Source organism: Syngnathus leptorhynchus, chromosome 2 (genome assembly GCF_054491065.1).
Source record: "Syngnathus leptorhynchus isolate UIUO chromosome 2, UIUO_Slep, whole genome shotgun sequence".
NCBI classification, from domain to species: Eukaryota; Metazoa; Chordata; class Actinopteri; order Syngnathiformes; family Syngnathidae; genus Syngnathus; species Syngnathus leptorhynchus.
In genome coordinates this window covers 22,096,870-22,116,337 of record NC_141196.1, presented here as the reverse complement: position 1 = coordinate 22,116,337, position 19,468 = coordinate 22,096,870, and the positions used below count along the sequence as shown (strand labels likewise).

At 39.0% G+C, this 19,468-nt stretch overlaps 1 protein-coding gene across 1 annotated transcript; it reads right to left on the bottom strand.

The window, feature by feature from the left end:
• Nucleotides 1-862: 862 nt before the first annotated feature.
• adam19b (ADAM metallopeptidase domain 19b) lies at nt 863-18,390 on the bottom strand. The gene is made up of 23 exons (XM_085903103.1): nt 18,276-18,390; nt 17,094-17,179; nt 16,924-16,994; nt 11,299-11,374; nt 11,033-11,118; nt 9,327-9,513; nt 9,183-9,248; nt 8,018-8,089; nt 7,748-7,914; nt 7,468-7,552; nt 7,016-7,155; nt 6,362-6,539; nt 6,202-6,291; nt 5,935-6,130; nt 4,864-4,972; nt 4,516-4,732; nt 4,330-4,407; nt 3,969-4,077; nt 3,767-3,893; nt 3,586-3,688; nt 2,606-2,884; nt 2,439-2,530; nt 863-1,670 (listed from the first exon to the last, which is right to left on the bottom strand). Exons 1-23 carry the CDS (start codon nt 18,388-18,390, stop codon nt 1,664-1,666), a joined length of 2,736 nt encoding a protein of 911 aa, XP_085759229.1. The 3' UTR covers nt 863-1,663.
• Between the last annotated feature and the right edge of the window lie 1,078 nt (nt 18,391-19,468).

The window sequence follows — 19,468 nt, the reverse complement described above, 5'->3', positions numbered from 1 at the left end:
TGAAGTCAAATTCCTTGTTTGGCATGCTCAAACATGGCCAATAAAAAAATTCTTGAATCTTGAAAACCTGAGCGCTGAGCAGCTGTGATATCATTTTCAGTCAACAGCAAGTGGCAAAATGTACAGTATTAATTGTACTTGGGAAATAATGAAGTCATGTTACCAAATTATTAGAACAAATTTCAACTGAAAATGGTGAAATGAAAAATGTATCCCTTTAAAATATGTCAGCTGGCTGCAGCAAGATTGATTTATCCACATGAACCTATTTTATTCACTCGTGCTACTTTCAACAAATGAAATACATTAATAAAATTTAAATACAGTGGTGGTTAATCAGAGATGGCTATATATGTCTCTAAATGGATTTTTGACGGTGTTTACAAAAAGAAAGCATTTTTTGGCACATCAGTTTTTTGTTTGTTTTTAAGCTTACACAATATGGATTTTACTGTCCACTATTTTATTAGTATTATTTTGCAATATGCACCTGCCGTAGTTGACCTTAAGAGTCTACAGTGCATGGGAGTAGGATAACAGTAAATTGCAGTTTTGATATTAAATGTACTATTAAATGAGAAAAATAACAATAATCGCATTTACAGTATATGGTGCTTTTTTGGAACACACTCAAAGTGCTCACAATATGTAACAGTATTTTCCAATTATGTATGAGGAAAACAACATTCTTCGAGTGTAAATTCACTTACAATAATTTGTTAGTGTGTGTGTGATTAACTTTTTTTAAAAAACATTTGTTGAAGTGTTATTCTGTTCAAGTGTGGACAAGCAAATCTCAAAAAGGTAACACATACTATCGTGAAACATGAAATACTTTATTGAATTCCAGTTGAAAATTCGATGTTGCAGTGCCTGAGTTTGCATAGATCTTTGGAGAAGACACATTATGGCAGCTGTGTTACAACACAGTTACTTCCCAAAGTCTGTAATAGTACCTTAATAATGACACTTTCCTGTTGCAATGCTTCCCGTCGACATTAATATATACATAAAGGTCAAGCAACCTATAATCTTCATTTAGACAGAGTCCATATTTGAATGAATTAAAATAATGGTGCAATTCAAGAAGGTTTAGCAGACATAAAAAATACAACTCTAGGTAAGCAGCAAGGTTTTGGGTAAAACAAAAATATCACTACAGCAAAGGGTAGAGATGACAATGTCTTACAGAATGTTTACGGTGTGTACAAAAGTCTAACAATAAAGCTATAAAAGAATCCCAGAAAATGTAAGAATGGCCTTAAAAATAACATAAAAAAGTTCATGACACATGCCTCTCATTCAATTGACATGCATCTCTTCTGAAAGGTGTCGGACTGGTCCCCTTGAGTCCAGTTCAAATTCCAATATCGTCCACAAAAAAAAAAAGCACAAGGACTTCAGCACTGGCATATTTTCTTAATGTAAGATATCCGATGCTTTTTCAGAGGCACCAAGTTTCATCGCTGCTGTAAACATTCATGTTTTTCAATTTGTTTTGGAAATAAATACTCGGGCAACTTTACACTGCTGAGATATGAATTCATTCACATTTCTTTCCACTTGTCCACCACACACACACACGAGAATGTAGCCCACGGGTTCGGGGTGTCAAGTATCTTGGTTTACATGATCAGATTGATCCTTAACATCTCCCTGAAGTTCAAGATCTGTAAGCGGTGGATTGAAAATCATGTCTTCACAACCATAAAAATGTTTTTGATACACGTGGTCATTCATTTAACATGTTCATTATTATGATTTTACACTGCACTACATCATTCTAATATATTTGGCAAAATTCAAATACGATTAAGATTATAACATTCAGCGATTACAAATTGACATAATTGTAAAAAACAACAACAGATTTTTAAGATATCGAATGCAGTGCTTATTTATGCAGGTAAACCATACTTGAACTTATTTATTGTACCCATTTTTTGTTCTTTAAAATTGTTTGGTCTAAAAGTAACTGATATAGAATTTTGTGTCTAAATATTTTTCATGTTTTAACATGATCTTGTTTTACAATATTCCCCCCAAAAAATCAATGATCGTTTTGATAAAACTGGGATTTTAGGTGTGAGTCTAATTTTAATCTACCGTATACAAGTCGATCCTGAGTGCAAGTTGAAGGACCAGCCAAACTATGAAAATAGTGAAACTTTTAGATTTGCAGAGGGAGGTTTTTCAAATGTTCTTTTAATGTGTTTAATTTTGTGTTTTGGCCTCACGTCACCTCATTATCTGCTCCGTCTGTTCACATTAATCTCTCATTGGCAGATATATGATTCGCATCTGAAGATTTTTGATACTATGAATATTTTGCATTTATGCTGCCATGACGCAAATACAAATTGTGCCATTTAAGAGAGAATAAAATCAGAATTGGTTCACTTGAGGCACGTAATGCAGCCTAAAACGTCAGCAGTTACCTGTTTGGCTTTTTACATCCAACAGATGGCGCCAAAGCAGCCTTTCCCATCAACAGCGCATCAGCGGTGACCAGTTGGCCTCTTGATTGGTGCTGTAAATCAAAACGAAAAGATATTTGTTAATGATTTAGACAAGGCTTTGTGTAAATCCACAAAATATTATTCACCGCTGCCAATCTGCTGTCAGGACAAGGCGGTGGAGGCCTGTTGGGTGGCTCGGGTCGAGGTGTGGGGGGTGAAAGTGCAGATGAAGGTGGCAGAGGAGCCTGCTTTTTCCTCAGCTCAGGTTTAAAGGGAGTGTGCAAAGGCTGTCTCTGGATAAGACTCCGAGACTCACTCTGCTGTGCAACCAACACCGGCACAGGTGGGGGCTTCACGGCAGGACGCATGACACCATGTTTGGGCCGGGTTGGATATGCCTGACTGAGAGGAGGAGAGACTTTTCCCTGTGAAAAAAAAGAAATAACGCATTTTATAACGTAAAATGACTGGTGGTTGCTGGAAATTGTGGCAGTCGTCAAAAAAAAAAGAAAAAATTAGTGGTCTTTAACCAGTCCTCTGTAATTTGCTGAAAATTTTACCTATTCACTGTTTTGTGTGTTAAAGCCATGTCTTTCTGGCGTCAGCAAGGCCTTGCTTGAGAGTGTTACCTCCATTTTTTGAAAAGCTTTAAACCACTCCAAATCTTTTTGGGCTGGCATCAATGTAGTATTTTTGCAAATCGTGGCTGGGCTTAGTTGAGCTTCACCTTACAGTGGTGCCTTGACTGAAGTTTAATTCATCATAACCACGACCACGTTTGTAAGCAAAACATTAATACTGAATATCAAATCATCTTTTCCCATTGAATTGAAATGAAATTAATATGTTGCAGCGCTTCTAAAAACACCAATAAATATTTTGTTTAGTTTTTTTTTATGAGAAAAATAGCATCCTGTGGTATTCTACATTATAAAAAGGTTATGAATAATAATTTATGCAAAACCAACAAGTTAAACAGTTTGTGCCTCATAATTCATCGAACAGTGTGCTGCTCATCTGTGTGCTTACACAAGTAAATCATCATGATGCCTAATGGGGAACTTGATCCAGAATGATGATGTTTATACAATAACTTTCAAAAGTCACTTCTGGTGTGCTTCGTTACCTGTTGATCCGAGTCTTGTTTCTTGAGCAAGAATGTTGGGTTGGTGTGACCATTCACATGACCGCCCGCATGCATAGGCTTGGCTTCGACTGGGACTGAACAACTGGAGGTCCAAACACAGGCACGTCCACAAAATGTTTGGACAAGTCAAGCAAAGTTTTACAAATGCAACACTAGATACCTCGGTACGGGTGTTGGAGTCAATGTTTTAAGTGGGTGGAGTTTATGTTTATAGCAACACCACAATCCAACAGCCAACACAACCAAGAAAAGCACAGGAAGAACCAGTAGGACTAGAAGGAGGTTGCCTGTTGGAATACAGAGTATGAAAGAAGCGTTGTTCCAATTAAATACTATTCGTACGCTGAAAGACGTCATCTCACTGTGAGTGATGACCGGTCCGCTGTCCACACTCCCGCCCGGGCCCCTCTGGTTACACAGCGGTGGGGCCCAGCCACTCTCACAGTGACAGTTGTGGTTGTTGTTACACAACTGGCAAGAGATGAAGAGACAGGTTTTTGCAAAACAATTTCCTCTCCGAATCTTGCAGTTGTACATCTTAGGTCTCCAGAAGCCAATTATGGGGCCACATGATAGTTACCGAAAGGAAGTTTGTCAAATATGGTTTCTTTGTATAAATAAACATATTTCATTTGCTGTTAATGCATATTCATCCTTTTTTATGATTATGCCAATTTTGTAATCGGGGAGTGTAATATTTGATGCGTTTCACAAAAAACTCACCCCTTGTCCATTACATTTGGAATGGCAGTCATCAGCTTTGAGGAAAGATGCATTTCGGCATTCACCATTGAAGCAAATCTATTGAAAGCGACAAATGAACATTATGGATGGGCTTTTGCATTCTAAACTCAAATATTGGTGTGAAGACAGACACTGCATAGTGATTTGATAATATTGTAGTCTCACTGAGTCATCTCCACATTTGGTGCCGGTCATAACGAGGCCTGGGTCCAGCGTGTCTCCCTGCATCTCCTCGTCTCTCTGCCCAAGCTTGTAAACGTGTGTTCCCATGCACTGCACCCTCTTGCTGCCCACACTCACTGTAGTCTCGATACGCACTGCGTTGCTCTCTATTGGCTTGGATGCTGAAGATAAACACTGGATCTTTCCGCATTTAGCATCTCTGGCACAAAACAAAGAAAAGGTTTAATGTAAATCATGAGTTGGCATAGGATAGAAAATATTGTTTGATTTCAATGAAATGGTACAATTGAGACATATACAATTGTCAAATATGCATAATGTGTACTTCACCTGTCCTTACAGCTCCTGTATTTCCCAAACAGATCTTTGCCACAGTTGCCATACATGTCGCCAGCTTCATTGACCTTCTTAAAGCACACGTCGTGGGCCGGACGACCATCTGTAAAGGACACACACAGCGAGATATTTGACTACCTGATGCAAAGCAGATGGCATCCCTCACTGTTCTGTGTGGGACTCCTGTGATACAACAAAGACGCCCCCGGGGGAGTCGGTGTGAACTTGGACACCAGCCAACAACAAATCCTGAGGCTCTGCCAGTGATGGAAACGTCTGACCTCTTCTGCAACCTTCAAGCACTTCATGTAGTATTCAGTTACTCAATTTTATTTCGTTGAGTGGTTGCACAAAATAAAATCACCTTGATCTAGATGCATTTTGAAGTGGATGTATAGTCTACCTAAAAAGAATTCCTGGCTCCACTTTTTTTTTTTTTTTTACAAGTTCCTAAGTTAAGTCTCCTTAAAAATAATATCTGGATGCAGATTATGGTTTTTGCAACCACTTGAGGAAATAAAATTGCGTAAATTCAACAGAAACCTTTTTTCCGTTTTTAAACCATAAATATCGTTTCATTTTGAACCAAACCTTAAGAGCCTTGATTGAGCTCATGTATTTTTTATTTCACCGTGCAGCTAAAGTACAGAAAACGTAAAGTAATGGCTGCGATTGATTGCCGGACAGTCCACGGTACTCTGCCTTTTTCACAAAGCTGGGATAGGGTCTGTGACCCTAAACAGAATAAGCAGTTTTGAAAGTGGATTCAATAATAATAATAATTATAATAATACTAATTTACTCATTGCCCCAAATGTTTTTGGTTCTCAACAGGTTGGACCGGCACCAATTACTTTGCAGTCAAGACTCCAAGTATTGCTAGAATCAACCACAAGAGGGAGGTAATGTAGCACTACAAGCTTGGGACTTGATCGTTTCCCAGTGGCGATTAAATCACATACAAATGACATAGAAATCCAAAGGTTATCTCTGATAAATGACTTGTCAAAAGATCCTTCATGGTTCATAATATGATTCATGTCAATGGGCGAACGGTTGACCCACCTCGACCCCAGAGTGAGCGGCACTGTTGCTCCAGTGTGAGGCACATGCCAGTGTAACAGTAGGCCTTCCCATCCGCGCATGATGTGCCATCCACCAGGTAGAAGTTAGCAGGACAAGACTCAGCCTTGCCATCGCAGTACTCGGCCAAGTCACACTGACCCGACGGGGCTCGACACAGCACTCCTGGGCTCTTCAGCTTAACAGGTAGGGGATATTGGACGTGATACACTGGTCACAAGACTGTCACAATACTGATGAGGTTCGTACCTTGCAGTTATGACAACAGACACCGTGAGCGCACTCGGCTCCTGCTTTTAAAGTGCAGTTGTTTGCATTACAGCAGGGACTGGTACACTCCTGAAAAGAAAATATTCGTTGAGTCCTTTCATCATCAAAACTAATAATGCACCGATACCAAGACACTGACCTCTTCCTCTCCACAGTCACATTCCTCCCCAGCTTCCAGGTAGCCGTTGCCGCAGCGCTGTCCTCCATACATGGCTTTGGTGTTTGGCTCGTTGAAGAGACACTTTCCACCTCCGGAGCTCAAGTAGCTCTTGAGCTCCCGCATGTTACACGCATTAAACACTCGTGGAAATGGGTGCCTGCAAGACGTACAGTAGGCTATAAATGAAAACAATTGCATGCTAATAGGACATTTTATTAGGTACACCTGTGCAATCAAATGAGATGGACTGCGAGAGGAATATCAAATATTAGGCCCTCAAAAGATATTAATGCTCAATTTTAAATTTATACGTATGTACGGAACCGTGTGTATAATTTCTCATTATTATTTTCCATTTGTTGCAAACATGCTGCTGTAAAGGCACAACAACCACATGCAACACAAAAAAAAACTTCTGCTAACAGTTCTGCCTTGTTGGAGATCTGAACGGAGCAACAAATTAAGATATTGAAATAATGAAATGCGTAAGAAATATTTCATGATCAGTGCTCTACTGAGAGGTATTTAAGTTAAATATGGTCACTATATAATGGACTCAAAATTTTTGTATGATACTTCATTGTAGTTTATCATCCATCACTCAAAAAAAAAAAAAAAAGACAGTGTTGTTACCCTGTAGCAGCTGCCATGATGCAACCCCCTTCCTCAGCTTTGGCCTGGCAGCAGCCAGCGCTGTCATGACTCATGCCGAAGTTATGGCCCATCTCATGCGCCATGGTGGCAGCGACGCCAACAGCTGACTCCGAATGGTCCTTTTCCACAGTCACAGGTGCAGAGACACATTTCAACGTTGATGTTTTGAACTGATGACACTTAACTGTATGCTAAAATTCCATGTCTTGAAAATATCGAAAAAAAAGATGACAATGAATTAGTTTAATTTCAAACACACATTCAACTTTGTTTTACCTCATCTACGAATGACCCGGCCCGCAGGGATAATAATAACAGGGATATTTAGACTTTTTATATCCACTGTGTTTAGAGTGTAGACAAACGCAGGAAATGTTTCCATTGAATGTGCGTAACCTTTATCACCTACATTAACCTAATCTGTTTCTCACCGTGTTCACTCCTCCAGACTGGTATTCAGAGCACATGGCTCTGAGAGGCGCTAACCCGATGGTGGTGCCCAGGAATGACTTTCCCCTGCAGACACAAAGTGCACAATAGTTTGAGAGTTCCAGATTGGATTGAAAACTTCAAAACTTACTACCTAACAAACTTGAAACTCCTGTGTGTGATATATTGAAATATCTCGCAAGAACAACTTCCTGTTGTCATCATCCAATTCTAACTGTCATGATCAAGAATCAAGTTAACATCGAGCGGGTGGACACTGACGTGATGAGCTGAGCGTTGTCATTGTGGAGCGTGTGAAGCTGTTTGCGTCTCCAGGAGAGGAACGCTGCCAGGGTGCTGTGCGGGTTGTCGGACACGTTGATCATGTCCTGGCTGGTCCACACCTCAAGACCGATCAGTGCCACACGGATGCTCAAAGCTTTGTAGTACTGGATGTGCGTGTGTGTGTATACAGTGGATTGACAGAAAGAAAAATGTGAATAAATATACCAATAGTACTTGTAGTGTGTAGACTTCACACAGAAAGGTTACCTTGTCAACTAAGTTGGCAGCTTCCAGTAATTTCAGTTGGGTTTTCTCGAGACTACTGCCATGTTTGTCAAACTGAAAGCCACATATGGTTAACAGCAAATAAGACACACCCAAACATTGCTCCTCATTTTTCTAACGAAAAAAACTACTTGTAAGCCCCAAATTGATTTAGACCTCAGACAAGATCTGTATCAGAGCTGACTTTAGAAAGATAATGATGCTCAGTTTTCTACAATTTCAATTTCAGAGAATTATAATAATAATATATATATATATATATATATATATATATATATATATATATATATATATATATATATATATATATATATATATATATATTATATATATATTATTGAACTCGCTCTTTTATTATGGAAAAATATAATATAATATAATATTATAATATTATGGATAATATTATTACTATTATAATAATAATAATAATAATAATAATATAATAATATAATATATATATATATATATATATATATATATATATATATATATATATATATATAATTAAATATATGTTATATATTTAATACATATATATTTAAAATATATATATATTATTAAATATATATATATATATATATATATATATATGACACAGTGCTAATTTTATACTAATATACAGGTGATGCTCAAACAATTAAACTTTACAGAATGTTCATTTGTTTAAATAATTCAATCCCAAAAGTGAAACCTTTATTATACAGATTCATTCGTTAAAGACGTACAAAATTACAAACACTTTTCAGAAGGCCAATTACTACCTAATTCTTCTACGAAAAATATTTAGCATTATTTCTGATTCTGAATTGAACAACTGGAACAAATTGAGTTTTCCACAATATTTTAGTATATATTGAGATGCACTGGTGCGTATGAAATACAGGGTGACCTTAATTTGTGACTTGACCGAAACTGTCATCAAACAATAAACATGTACAAAACACAATATAAGCTCCAGTCTCCTCCCAATCCTCAACAATCAATTCCACACAAGTGACCAAGTTCTCAAGAATCATATTTGAATTCGACTGTAAATGTCTTGAAATAATTAGTCAGCAATAAAAGAAATATCTAGTGTTCTCATGATATCTTCTCAAGTGTTCGGCTATAAACGTGCACATCTAAAATAATGTATAATTATTCATACCTCAGCCTTGTCTGCCACCAACAGCAGCTCCACGTATTTCATATTCAGACTCAAGTCTCTTCGTTCCTTTAATTAATTGATATCATAGTTAGAAAATAAATCTTTGGTTTCAGTCTACACTGTATTTCTTCAGCTGACACTCACCCTTAAGCTCTGTGTTGATGTCATCCCATGGAGGAAGGTGCCAAGAGCCTCTTCGTTACTGTGGTGCTGCAGACAGTTTCTAGGACGTAGATGGAGACTCTCGGCTCGGAAAATGGCGTGCTGAGGCATTGCCATAGAGACGGGCTCAATGAGGTAGCTGACGCTTGCGTTTAGAGAAATTAGACCCCTGAGGGAAATAAAAAGTCTGCTCACAGTCCCAATCAGCAGTTGCAAATCAACATGGATGTGCATTGCTAATACATTCTTTTACAAATAATCAGGGGAAAAAAGACTCAAACATAATTTATACCCATTATTGTAACATCAGTCATATCTTTCTTTGTTTCTCATCTGTTTATTGGCACTGAGAGAGTGTCGAAAGTGTAAGCTGGGGGGGGGTTTCAGTGGTACGTATAACATTTAAAAAAAAACAATTCTAAGAAACATGGGAAAACGTTTTGTTCTCGGTAGTCATAATTTAAAAAATGCTATTGTTTATTTTAATCTTAAACATATGTATGCTTAGATCATATCTGACGAGTTTAGAGGCAAAAGACATTTTAATGGGGTCAGGTACAAACTGTGGACACAAAAGCAGCTCAAGCAGCTGGACTAAACATCTGGAGAGGTCTGACACCCACCCGTGCGCCCATCCACGCCTGAGAAGCTTTATTAGAATTCATGTAAATGGAGAGCAACAGGCTGAAAACACAATCACACACACGTACGTGCAAACACACACATACACACACACACACATGCACACACGCACACACGCACACACACACACGCACACAGACAATATGGTGGTTGACCGGTGAGCACATAAGCCTCACAATGCAGAGGTCAAATCTGAACTCTGGCCTTTCTGTCTGGAGTTTGCATGTTCTCCATGTGTATTTTCTCTCGGTACTCTGGTCTCCTCCCACATTCCCAAAACATGCATGGCTGACCACTCCAAAATGCCCGTAGGTGTGAATGTGAGTGCGGATGGTTGTTTGTTTATTTGTGCCCCATGAGTGGCTGGCAGCAGTTCAAGGTATCCGACGCCAGCTGCCCGAAGTCAGGTGGGTTCGGCTCCAACAAGCCGTGAATCTTGTGAAGTTAAAACGGTTCAGAAAATGGATGGATGGATGGATGGATGGATAAAACAATACAGTTAATATTTAATGTTGATATTTAATGTTTAATGTTCAAACTGATAAATGTGTGTATTCTCTCATTTTGAAATTGATGCCTGCAACACTCTCCACAAAAGGCTGGGACTGGGGCATCAAGAGTCTGGGAATGTTCAGGAATGCACACATGCTCAAACCAATTGGCTGGAAAGGCTCAATGGTTCATGGGGCTTCATTTCACCATCATTATTTATTTGGAACATTCCACAGGTGAACATGTTAACTGGAAACAGATGAGTGTCATGATTGGCATTGGGGGTATGTTAGTGCCCCTGGCATGAGTGGCATGGGTTACTAGTAAATCTGTGGAGGCACGATCAATCATGCAAGTCTCACACACAGCCGCACAATCGCGGTTGGAAGGCTATCTCCAAGGCCAACTTCACAGAGGCCAACTTCACATCAGATGCAAGTGAAGATCTTTTTGCCGTTTGTTACAATTGTACCAGTACAAGTGAGCCAGTTTATACTTCCGCCATAAAGACTGTAGCCGCCTCCTGTGATGAATTGAAAGAAGGTTTTTCTTACCTCAGACCTGAGCATGTGCTGACCGCCACACTGGAACCGTCTACACCCACAACCTCTCCGTGGTACAAACAGTGATTCTGGAACAGCAAAAAAAAAAAAAAAAAAAGGAATATAAACATTCAACTCATTATTGTACAAGCGTCCCCATACTTAGTTGTTCCTCATTGTCATCCACATAACTGAAACATTGCGTGTCACTTATGACAGGATTCTTTCCATGTCCTCACTGCCATGAAGGATCTCCAAAGTGTTTCACAACTTACCATGTTGACGGGGGAGAAGGACCTGCGACTTCCGTCCCGAGTATACCATATTTGCTGATATCCGGGGGTCAACAGCTGCCTGAACAAAGACATTTCATTATAGTACATATTCAAACAGACATTTATTTTATTGAAGGATTTTACAGTACTGCATTTCTAAGCACTTTGTACATACAATAGGATCAGTCAACTCATGCTTATTCAGAAACTCTCCATGTGTTGTTTTTCTGTTGAACCAATTTCATTAATGGAGTTGATGTCAGAGAAAGCAGGGTAGGAAACACTTAAAGATGATGCAGCAAATGGTCCAGAGCACAGTGCTGAACCATAGTTTTTTAGTTCCATAAACTAATTGAACCATCACAATTAATGGATGGAATAACACCTTCACTATCAGTCTTGCAATGAATAATTTCAAACATCATTCCATATTGATGCAGCTGATCTGTTGATAACCGCTAGCTGCACAGCTAAAGATAGTCACTTCTGATATATTGTCAACAACAAAAAAGTATCAATGAAAAAACTCTGTAGAAGATCCTGATTTGATTCTACTAGACACACAGACGAACAACCATCCGCACTTGCACTCATACCTAGGGACAATTTAGAGTCTTCAATCGACCTACCAAGTATGTTTTTGGAATGTGGGAGGAAACCAGAGTGCCCGGAGAAAAAACCCACGTGGACACGGGAATAACATGCAAACTCCACACATGTAGGGCTGGAGGTGGAATCGAACCCACACCCTCCTAACTGTGAGGCGGACATGCTACCCAGTGCGCCACCGAGCCACCTGGTCTTTTAAAAGAGAAATCTTAATTCATTGATGGAGCAGCCATCTGTCACAGGAGTGCATGGGATTGATTTGTATTAGAAATAGAAGTGGAAGTAGTGGTGGTAATTGTAGTAATTGTAATGGTATGCACCAATAAGAATAATACAACTTACTATTAATAAACTGCAACATAAATAAATGAATATGCCCTGCTGCCACCAACTGGCGAACAATTCAGTCATCTGGAAGAGGCTTCGACGCATCCACAAAGGTAACGATGAGTAGTACATAGAATGGATGGAGGGGCAGAAATTGAATTGTATACTGGCACACGGTCAGTATTCAAACCATCTGCAGTACGCACTGTTTACGTATGATGAGCTGTGCGCTTACTAAAACAGACCATGTCAAAGGTTTACACAAAAAGCGTTACACTTGTCCAGATGTTTGTATGCAGTCTTCCTCCCTGTCTCAATCAACCCATCCTTCCTGTTTTCATTCACAAACTTTCCCTGCTCAACAGCTGTTTTTCTCTCTCTCCAAATAACCCACTTCTTATTCCTTCTATCATATAGTTTTGCTAATATCCATCAAACCATCTGGAGCTATGACGCAATGAGAATAGACAAAGAAGTGATGCTGGATTAGACTGGGGTCTCAAGCACATATGGAACACATCCACGGTGCAGCTCTTCCTTTTTATTTTGGATTTCTCTTTATACTTCTTTCACAGTTGGAAGCTTTGCAGAGTCATTTCAGGGGGATATCTCCTTAAATATCACGATATTCCTTTTCCTGCTCTGCCGAATGAAAAGTAGTAGAGCGCCAGAGATGAACGTTTTAGGAATTTTAGCTCTCATTCTACGTCTTCACCACTTGTATAAGAGGCGTCACTTACTATAGCCTACATCTGACTGAGTCGTAACTTAAGATTGACTTCTTCCTCATGTCAGGGGAACATTTTTAACCGTCCATCCTTTAATTTCCTTATATTCGGGTCATGGTTGAGTCGGAATGTATCACAGCAGAGCCAATCAAAAACATATACACGGGGGTATTCAACTTTAGAGGTTCTTTTGCGTTTCCCCGAAAATCATTTTAGTCATTAGAAAGAATGTGAACAAGTGGATTTTTCTTTATCCTCCCATGAAGATTCCTAAAAGACATGCCACTTCAAACAATGGCTGGCTGTTGATGTAGTCACAAAGTGAGTAACAAACATTTCCAGAGAACTTGGCCAATAAGAGAAGGTTTTGTAGTAATGAAGCTCAATGATGTCACTTCTGTAGCTCATTAACACTTTGGTTCCCCAAAATATTCCCAACATGCTCTCATCTCACATCTCTCATAGTGGCAGAATTACAGAATTAAATCGATGGATGATTGACTGGGTTTTAGCTCGGTGCTGTTTTCATAATCACACAGAATGGATGATCTCTTGCGCTCTAAATTTATGATCCTGTACTGCTCCTTTGGGAGCGCGGGCTGTTAAAACTGCCAACTCACTATGTAGAGGCATAAGATGCCTTTTTTTAAATTATATACTCACACCTTGAGAAAACTATTGAATTAACATACAAATTAAAATGAGGAAAAAGTGCATTTTCTGCACAACATATATTTAACTGAAGTTTGGTTGCAATTTAAATTATGTATTTCTGTAAAGACTAAGGCATAAAAAATGGCCTATGAAATTATCAGTTCTAAACTATATGAAAATAATATGAAAAAATAATTCACAGAAACAGAATAAAATTAAACATCATCTAAAAAAAGGTCATGACTTTTTTCATTCTTAACTTGATTCCCTGAAGATTTATCAATGTACATATGAATTACTTTTTTAAATATTCATCATTATTTATTACTGTGTCATTCTCATTTGGTGAATAAAAAATTGATTGATGGATAGAAAAATCTGATTCTAGTTGTTTCCAGGAATTCTCAATTTGAGCGAAAGTCAGTCGAGGCTTATTCAATACTATTCAATACAAAGGAAATGTGTGTGTTTAAGTTTAACATGCAGGTTATTTTTTTTCAACTATATCTATACACAGAAAAAGAAAAAAAATCAACTTTATTTATACACAGAAAAATAGAAAAATGTTCAACTTGCAGCTGAACCAAGGATTGGTTGAATTTATACACAAGAATCAACAACACAAGCATCAAAACCAAACTGCCTGTATTGTGCGGTGATGAGAAAGATGAAGAAAAACCAGTTGGGCAAAAAAAAAGTTGCTAAACACACATTTCTACATTTTCCTTTATCTTACCAAACCCCTTGAGCTGAGGCTCACTTTCTCTATAACACATTACATTGCATGCAGCACAAATGCCAATTCACTTCTGGGTCTGAATCTAAAACCCTTTCAATTTAATTCTATGCTGCTAAATGACGCAAGCCCTCTTTAATGAAGACTATTTAACAAATGGGTGAATAAATGTGCAAGCCTTAGGGAACTTTGCAGAATTTGGATGTGGTCCAGGATGAGGACAGATGCTGTGAGTGAGGAGCACATTGTTGCTTGGGCTGACATTGAGACAAAGACTCAGTTCAGCTTCTGTCGGCAAGGCGGGAAGCAATGTGAAAGTACTTTAGAGATAGTGAAACGGGGGGGTGGGGTGCTGGGGTGAAGAGAAGGCGGTGTGGGCTAATGCATTAGGGTCACTGGGTCGCATTCTCTCATCGTATCAGATGACATCACCGCATACAAGGACAGGGAGGCAGGAGGCTGATGCTTGGCAGTGAACGATTTATAAGCTTTTACCGCACGAATGCCAAATCGCTCGGCCCGTGCGTTAGTCATGACCAAGCGCAGACGTCTGCAGGCTGACGTTTGAGCAGACTAAACATAAAGTGAACCAGGGATAAGCAAAGACATCTCCTGCTTTCTGATCCCTAACCCCCGTAATCCATCAGGTCCAAGCTATGAGCCTTGTTTGTGTATTCTGTCAGTATTAGCTTTGTTTGTGTATAGTCACAGAGCGTGACACCAGAGCTCTGGGGAATGTCAGAGGAGAGGAAAAAGAAAGGCGAATGGGCTGCTCGTTTTGGTGAAGTCGGCAGGATGGGAAAGGGGACAATGTTGGGTGCATCTCCTGAAGGGGAGCATTTTGCTTCAAGTAGATGTCTTCCGTTATTGGTTTTATGCTGCCGATGACAATACCGATCATCCATCAATGAGATTCACCGATACAGATTTCAGTACCGATCACATGGATTGGCAGCCCGCTTTTCCATCTGAGAGCTGCTGACTGATTGTTTTAATGATTGATTCATATTTTTTTGTTGTTGATATAAAAAAGGCATTCTCTCCAAATCTCCCTTCCTTTGTTAAATGAAGACAGGACATCATTTCAAATTGACAGCGTTTGAAATGCACAAACATATGATTGCGTTGCAGCTTTGGCTGTAAGGAATGGGGGGGATGAAGGGGATCACATAATGAGCTGTCGATGATCGTGTTTTGTGATCGAAAATGGAACGCATTGATCAACTTACAAAGGACAATTAAAAAAGGACAATTAAAAACGTCCGCTATTTAGTTAAAATTGTGGATTATTTCTATTCAGCATTTGGTACCACCTCAAAAATTATAAATAAAAAAAAAAACCAGTTGCTGGACGCTATATGCTGCTGTAAATAGCTAAACTCACTCAAGGAAATCCTTGCTGCCATGTGTAACATTATTATTATGTTTTATTACATTATTAGTGTGTTTACATTTTTCCTTTTTTTTTTACAGTGCTTTTCCTGCTCTTTGAGGCAGCAAACCAGTCCGTAGCTGGCCGTTAACCAAATCACATCCGTTCATTAAGATATAAGCTCGGGCAGATGCACAAGCAAACAAAAAAAGGAAGATAATAAATAAATTGAGTCTGGACACTGTCCACCCCTAAAGAGCTGTAGAAACAATTTAACCCTTCCCATGTGTCTGAATACATTATTTTAACTATCAGAAACAGCTCTCTGACAGACGCAAACTGCCATAAAACGTGATGTTGCCCAGCACACAGCCAATTTTAATGGGACCCAAGCAACACAGAGACCTCTGTTCTGCATTAATCCCGTGTTCTGGATACAATCATAACTTATTCTTCACATGACTTCTCGACTATTGACTTCACCCCAGTTTCAGCTAATTAAATTGAAGCTAAAAAAATTTCGAAGGTTTATGTGCCTGAAAACCAAGAAGTTGCTCAAAAATAGTTTCAAAACATTTCTGGCCAGTATTTGACTCATGTAAGACATTGAGACATGTTCTCTTTTTTTGCGTGTTTCCCTCCCCATCACTAGTGAGTGATTGATGAAGCATCCCTGCCCAGAAGGAAATATAAGAGTATGACCACCTGCTGGGGTGGGGGCACATAGGGGTAACTCCCCAAGGGCAAGTCAGTCAGACAGACTGGAGTCATGACTTGTTAATTGTATTTGTATGTGTGTGTGCGAGGAGCAGTGAAGGAATGAAGAACTAAAGGCTTACATTAGTGGTTCTTCTAATGTTCAGTGAAGCCTCCGATTGCTCGTGCGTGTTTGGTTGTCACCGCAGACATCACTGTCCATTAAATAAGACACTGTCTTATCAGTCGAAATATTACTCTGATTGGACAGGAAGTACTCAAGACCAACAGATTGCGGGATGTTAAAGGCACAGCCTGACTTCCTGTTAGCCAAAAAGCACACAGATCGGGTGTCAATACAACCCTCTGTCGTCCAAACACATCACCAGTCATCTCCATCTGTGCAAAGTGGAGGCCCTGACATCATCCAGCTATCAAAGCATCAAATCAAATCTGGTCAAACAAACAAACTGATCGTGAGCATCTCTATAAATGCCAAGACTCACTGATTTCTCTCCAGGTGCAGCCGAAGGTCCTGGCCCTCCGCTGAGATGACAACTTCAGCCTCGGGAGGATGCTGGAAAGAAATAGAAGCAACTCTGAGCTATGAAAAAAAAACATGCCATTGTGTCTTCTTTAATCATCTTGTGATGTTAAGATAGTGAGAGTGCTTCACCTCTGTGTTGGCAGACCTGCTGTGCCTGTGAGGATGTAGCCAAATGGGATAGGTGATCTCATAGCTCTCCATCGCAGCGTTTTCTTCTGCAGAAAGTTGTAGCTTCACATGGCTGCATACTGTACATGCTGGTTATATGAATGTGGTCAAAGCGTCTACTAGATGGATATCACTGTATTTTACCTTGCAGTGGGTGGCTGGATGAATTAGTAATTACTAAATAGCCCTACCCTAATAGGGTATATATAGAGATAATTTAACGTGAAACTTGTTAAATTGCTCTTTTTGTCGTGAAATGACAAATCGAACTTGAGTACAAAGGGTTCGGGGGTGAATCCTACAGAGAAAGTCTTAATCATGATATATATATATATATATATATATATATATATATATATATATATATATATATATATATATATATATATATATATATATATATATAAAGTCAAGGAGAGACTTTGCATATATATATATATATATATATATATATATATATATATATATATATATATATACATATGCAAAGTCTCTCCTTTGTAGCTCAGGAAACAAATTAGAAAAGTGGTTCCTTCTTGGGATGTATCCATCTATATATTTTTAATGCTTATTCTCACCTCTCATCTGAATGGCCAAGAGGCAGAGTACATTGTGGCAGACCCCAGCCAATTAATAGGCACATAAACGCAAACAAACCAAAAATCTTGCCATTGTTCCTGTTTATTGTCTCGGTGATCCTACATGGTTCTACTGCTTTAATGGCAAGGCATGTGCATTATTTACATTAACAGCTGATGTAATAGCACACCACTTGTCTATTGTGGTACTACTAGTACATTGCTGGGATATTCCTGGAAGCATCACAGGAATGATGCTATATCCAAAACCAGTTGACTTTGCACTATGTAGAATTAGATTGTAGATTGCACATAGCGAGGGCATGCTGCCACTTTTGTCAAAAGCGATATTATCTTAAGACCACTGAGTGTAAATTGTTATAAGCAGCAATTTTCTTCATGCAACTTTTATAAATACCCTACCTCTTTAATGCATTTAACTGTTTAAGGCTACATAGAAGTCACGGTTTATTGATTGCTTTATTTAATTTTGAGCGTCAAATGCAACAAAGAGTGAACGCACCTTCGAGAATTCAATTTATGGATGTAAACAAGAGAGACTCACGTCGGCCAACAGCGGCTTGCGCAGCCGACTGAACCCAGTGGAGGAGCGCTAGGAGGCACAAGCATAAGAAAGAGGATGGCGCGCCATGGAGAGGACGCGGAGGAGGAGGACGCATCCTAAACGCAAGAGGCTCCAAGTGGACTCGGACGGGAGAGACATCAATGTACTCGCTCGCTGAGATTGCTCACATCCGACCCAAGGAGACTCTCCGTCGGTGTGACATGACGAGGTACCGCTCCTCTGGGGGATGATGGACATTCGGCTCGAGCCCTCCCCTTCAAGTGCACGCGCGTTCACACGCATGCGCGCGTTGAAGCAAGACAAGACAGCGCTGTATTTAGCGTTCAACAAGACATCACGACGGGTAGAAATCCGAATGTTAAAAAAACTACACTGTTTACTTTTGAAGTTGTATTCCAGCAATATTTCCACACAATAATTTGAAAAAAATGTGCAACTCTATTAATAAGACTTTATTAATACAAATCATTGCCAGTGTGACCACTTCTTCAACACTGCTAGAAAATCATAACGTCCCATTACTGCGGAGATCTTTTTAGAACAGGCCACTTCATTTTACAATCCCTGCTCAGAGAATCTATGGTCTTCTTTTTTGCTCTTGAAGTCATTTTCTGTAGTACATATACGTGCTGTTGTTGTAAAGCTGAAATTAAATTATATAGCTCTTATAAAACTCTTCTTTACTATCAGTCGGGATTATCTAATTGAACTTTTATTGGTTTAACTGTTATCCCTCAAAATAATATTAAAAATTTAATGTGTCTTTGACACACCAGAATTTAGAAGTAAGATCAGGTATTAAATGAGCTAAATTATTATTTTGTGGTGTCCAAGTACAAAAAAAGATCCCTGCACCTCTAATATAGTTCTAATAGTACAATGGAACCTATTTTGTTGATGGTAAAACACGTACCTTTATTCATTATAACTACAAAACTGTAATTGCACAATATTATTTTATACACCTAGTGGACACCTGGTACTCACTGATGAGTAACATCTCCGGCCACTACATCGGGAAGTAAATATGATATTATGAACAAGTTTCAACCAGCAAGCTCAAATGTAACCGCATAGTGCCTTTAAATAAGTGATCCACTTGCCAGAAACTCTCGAGTTTGGCTGTGTGCCAAGTTAAACATCCTGAACACAGCTGCTTTTTTTTTTTTTTT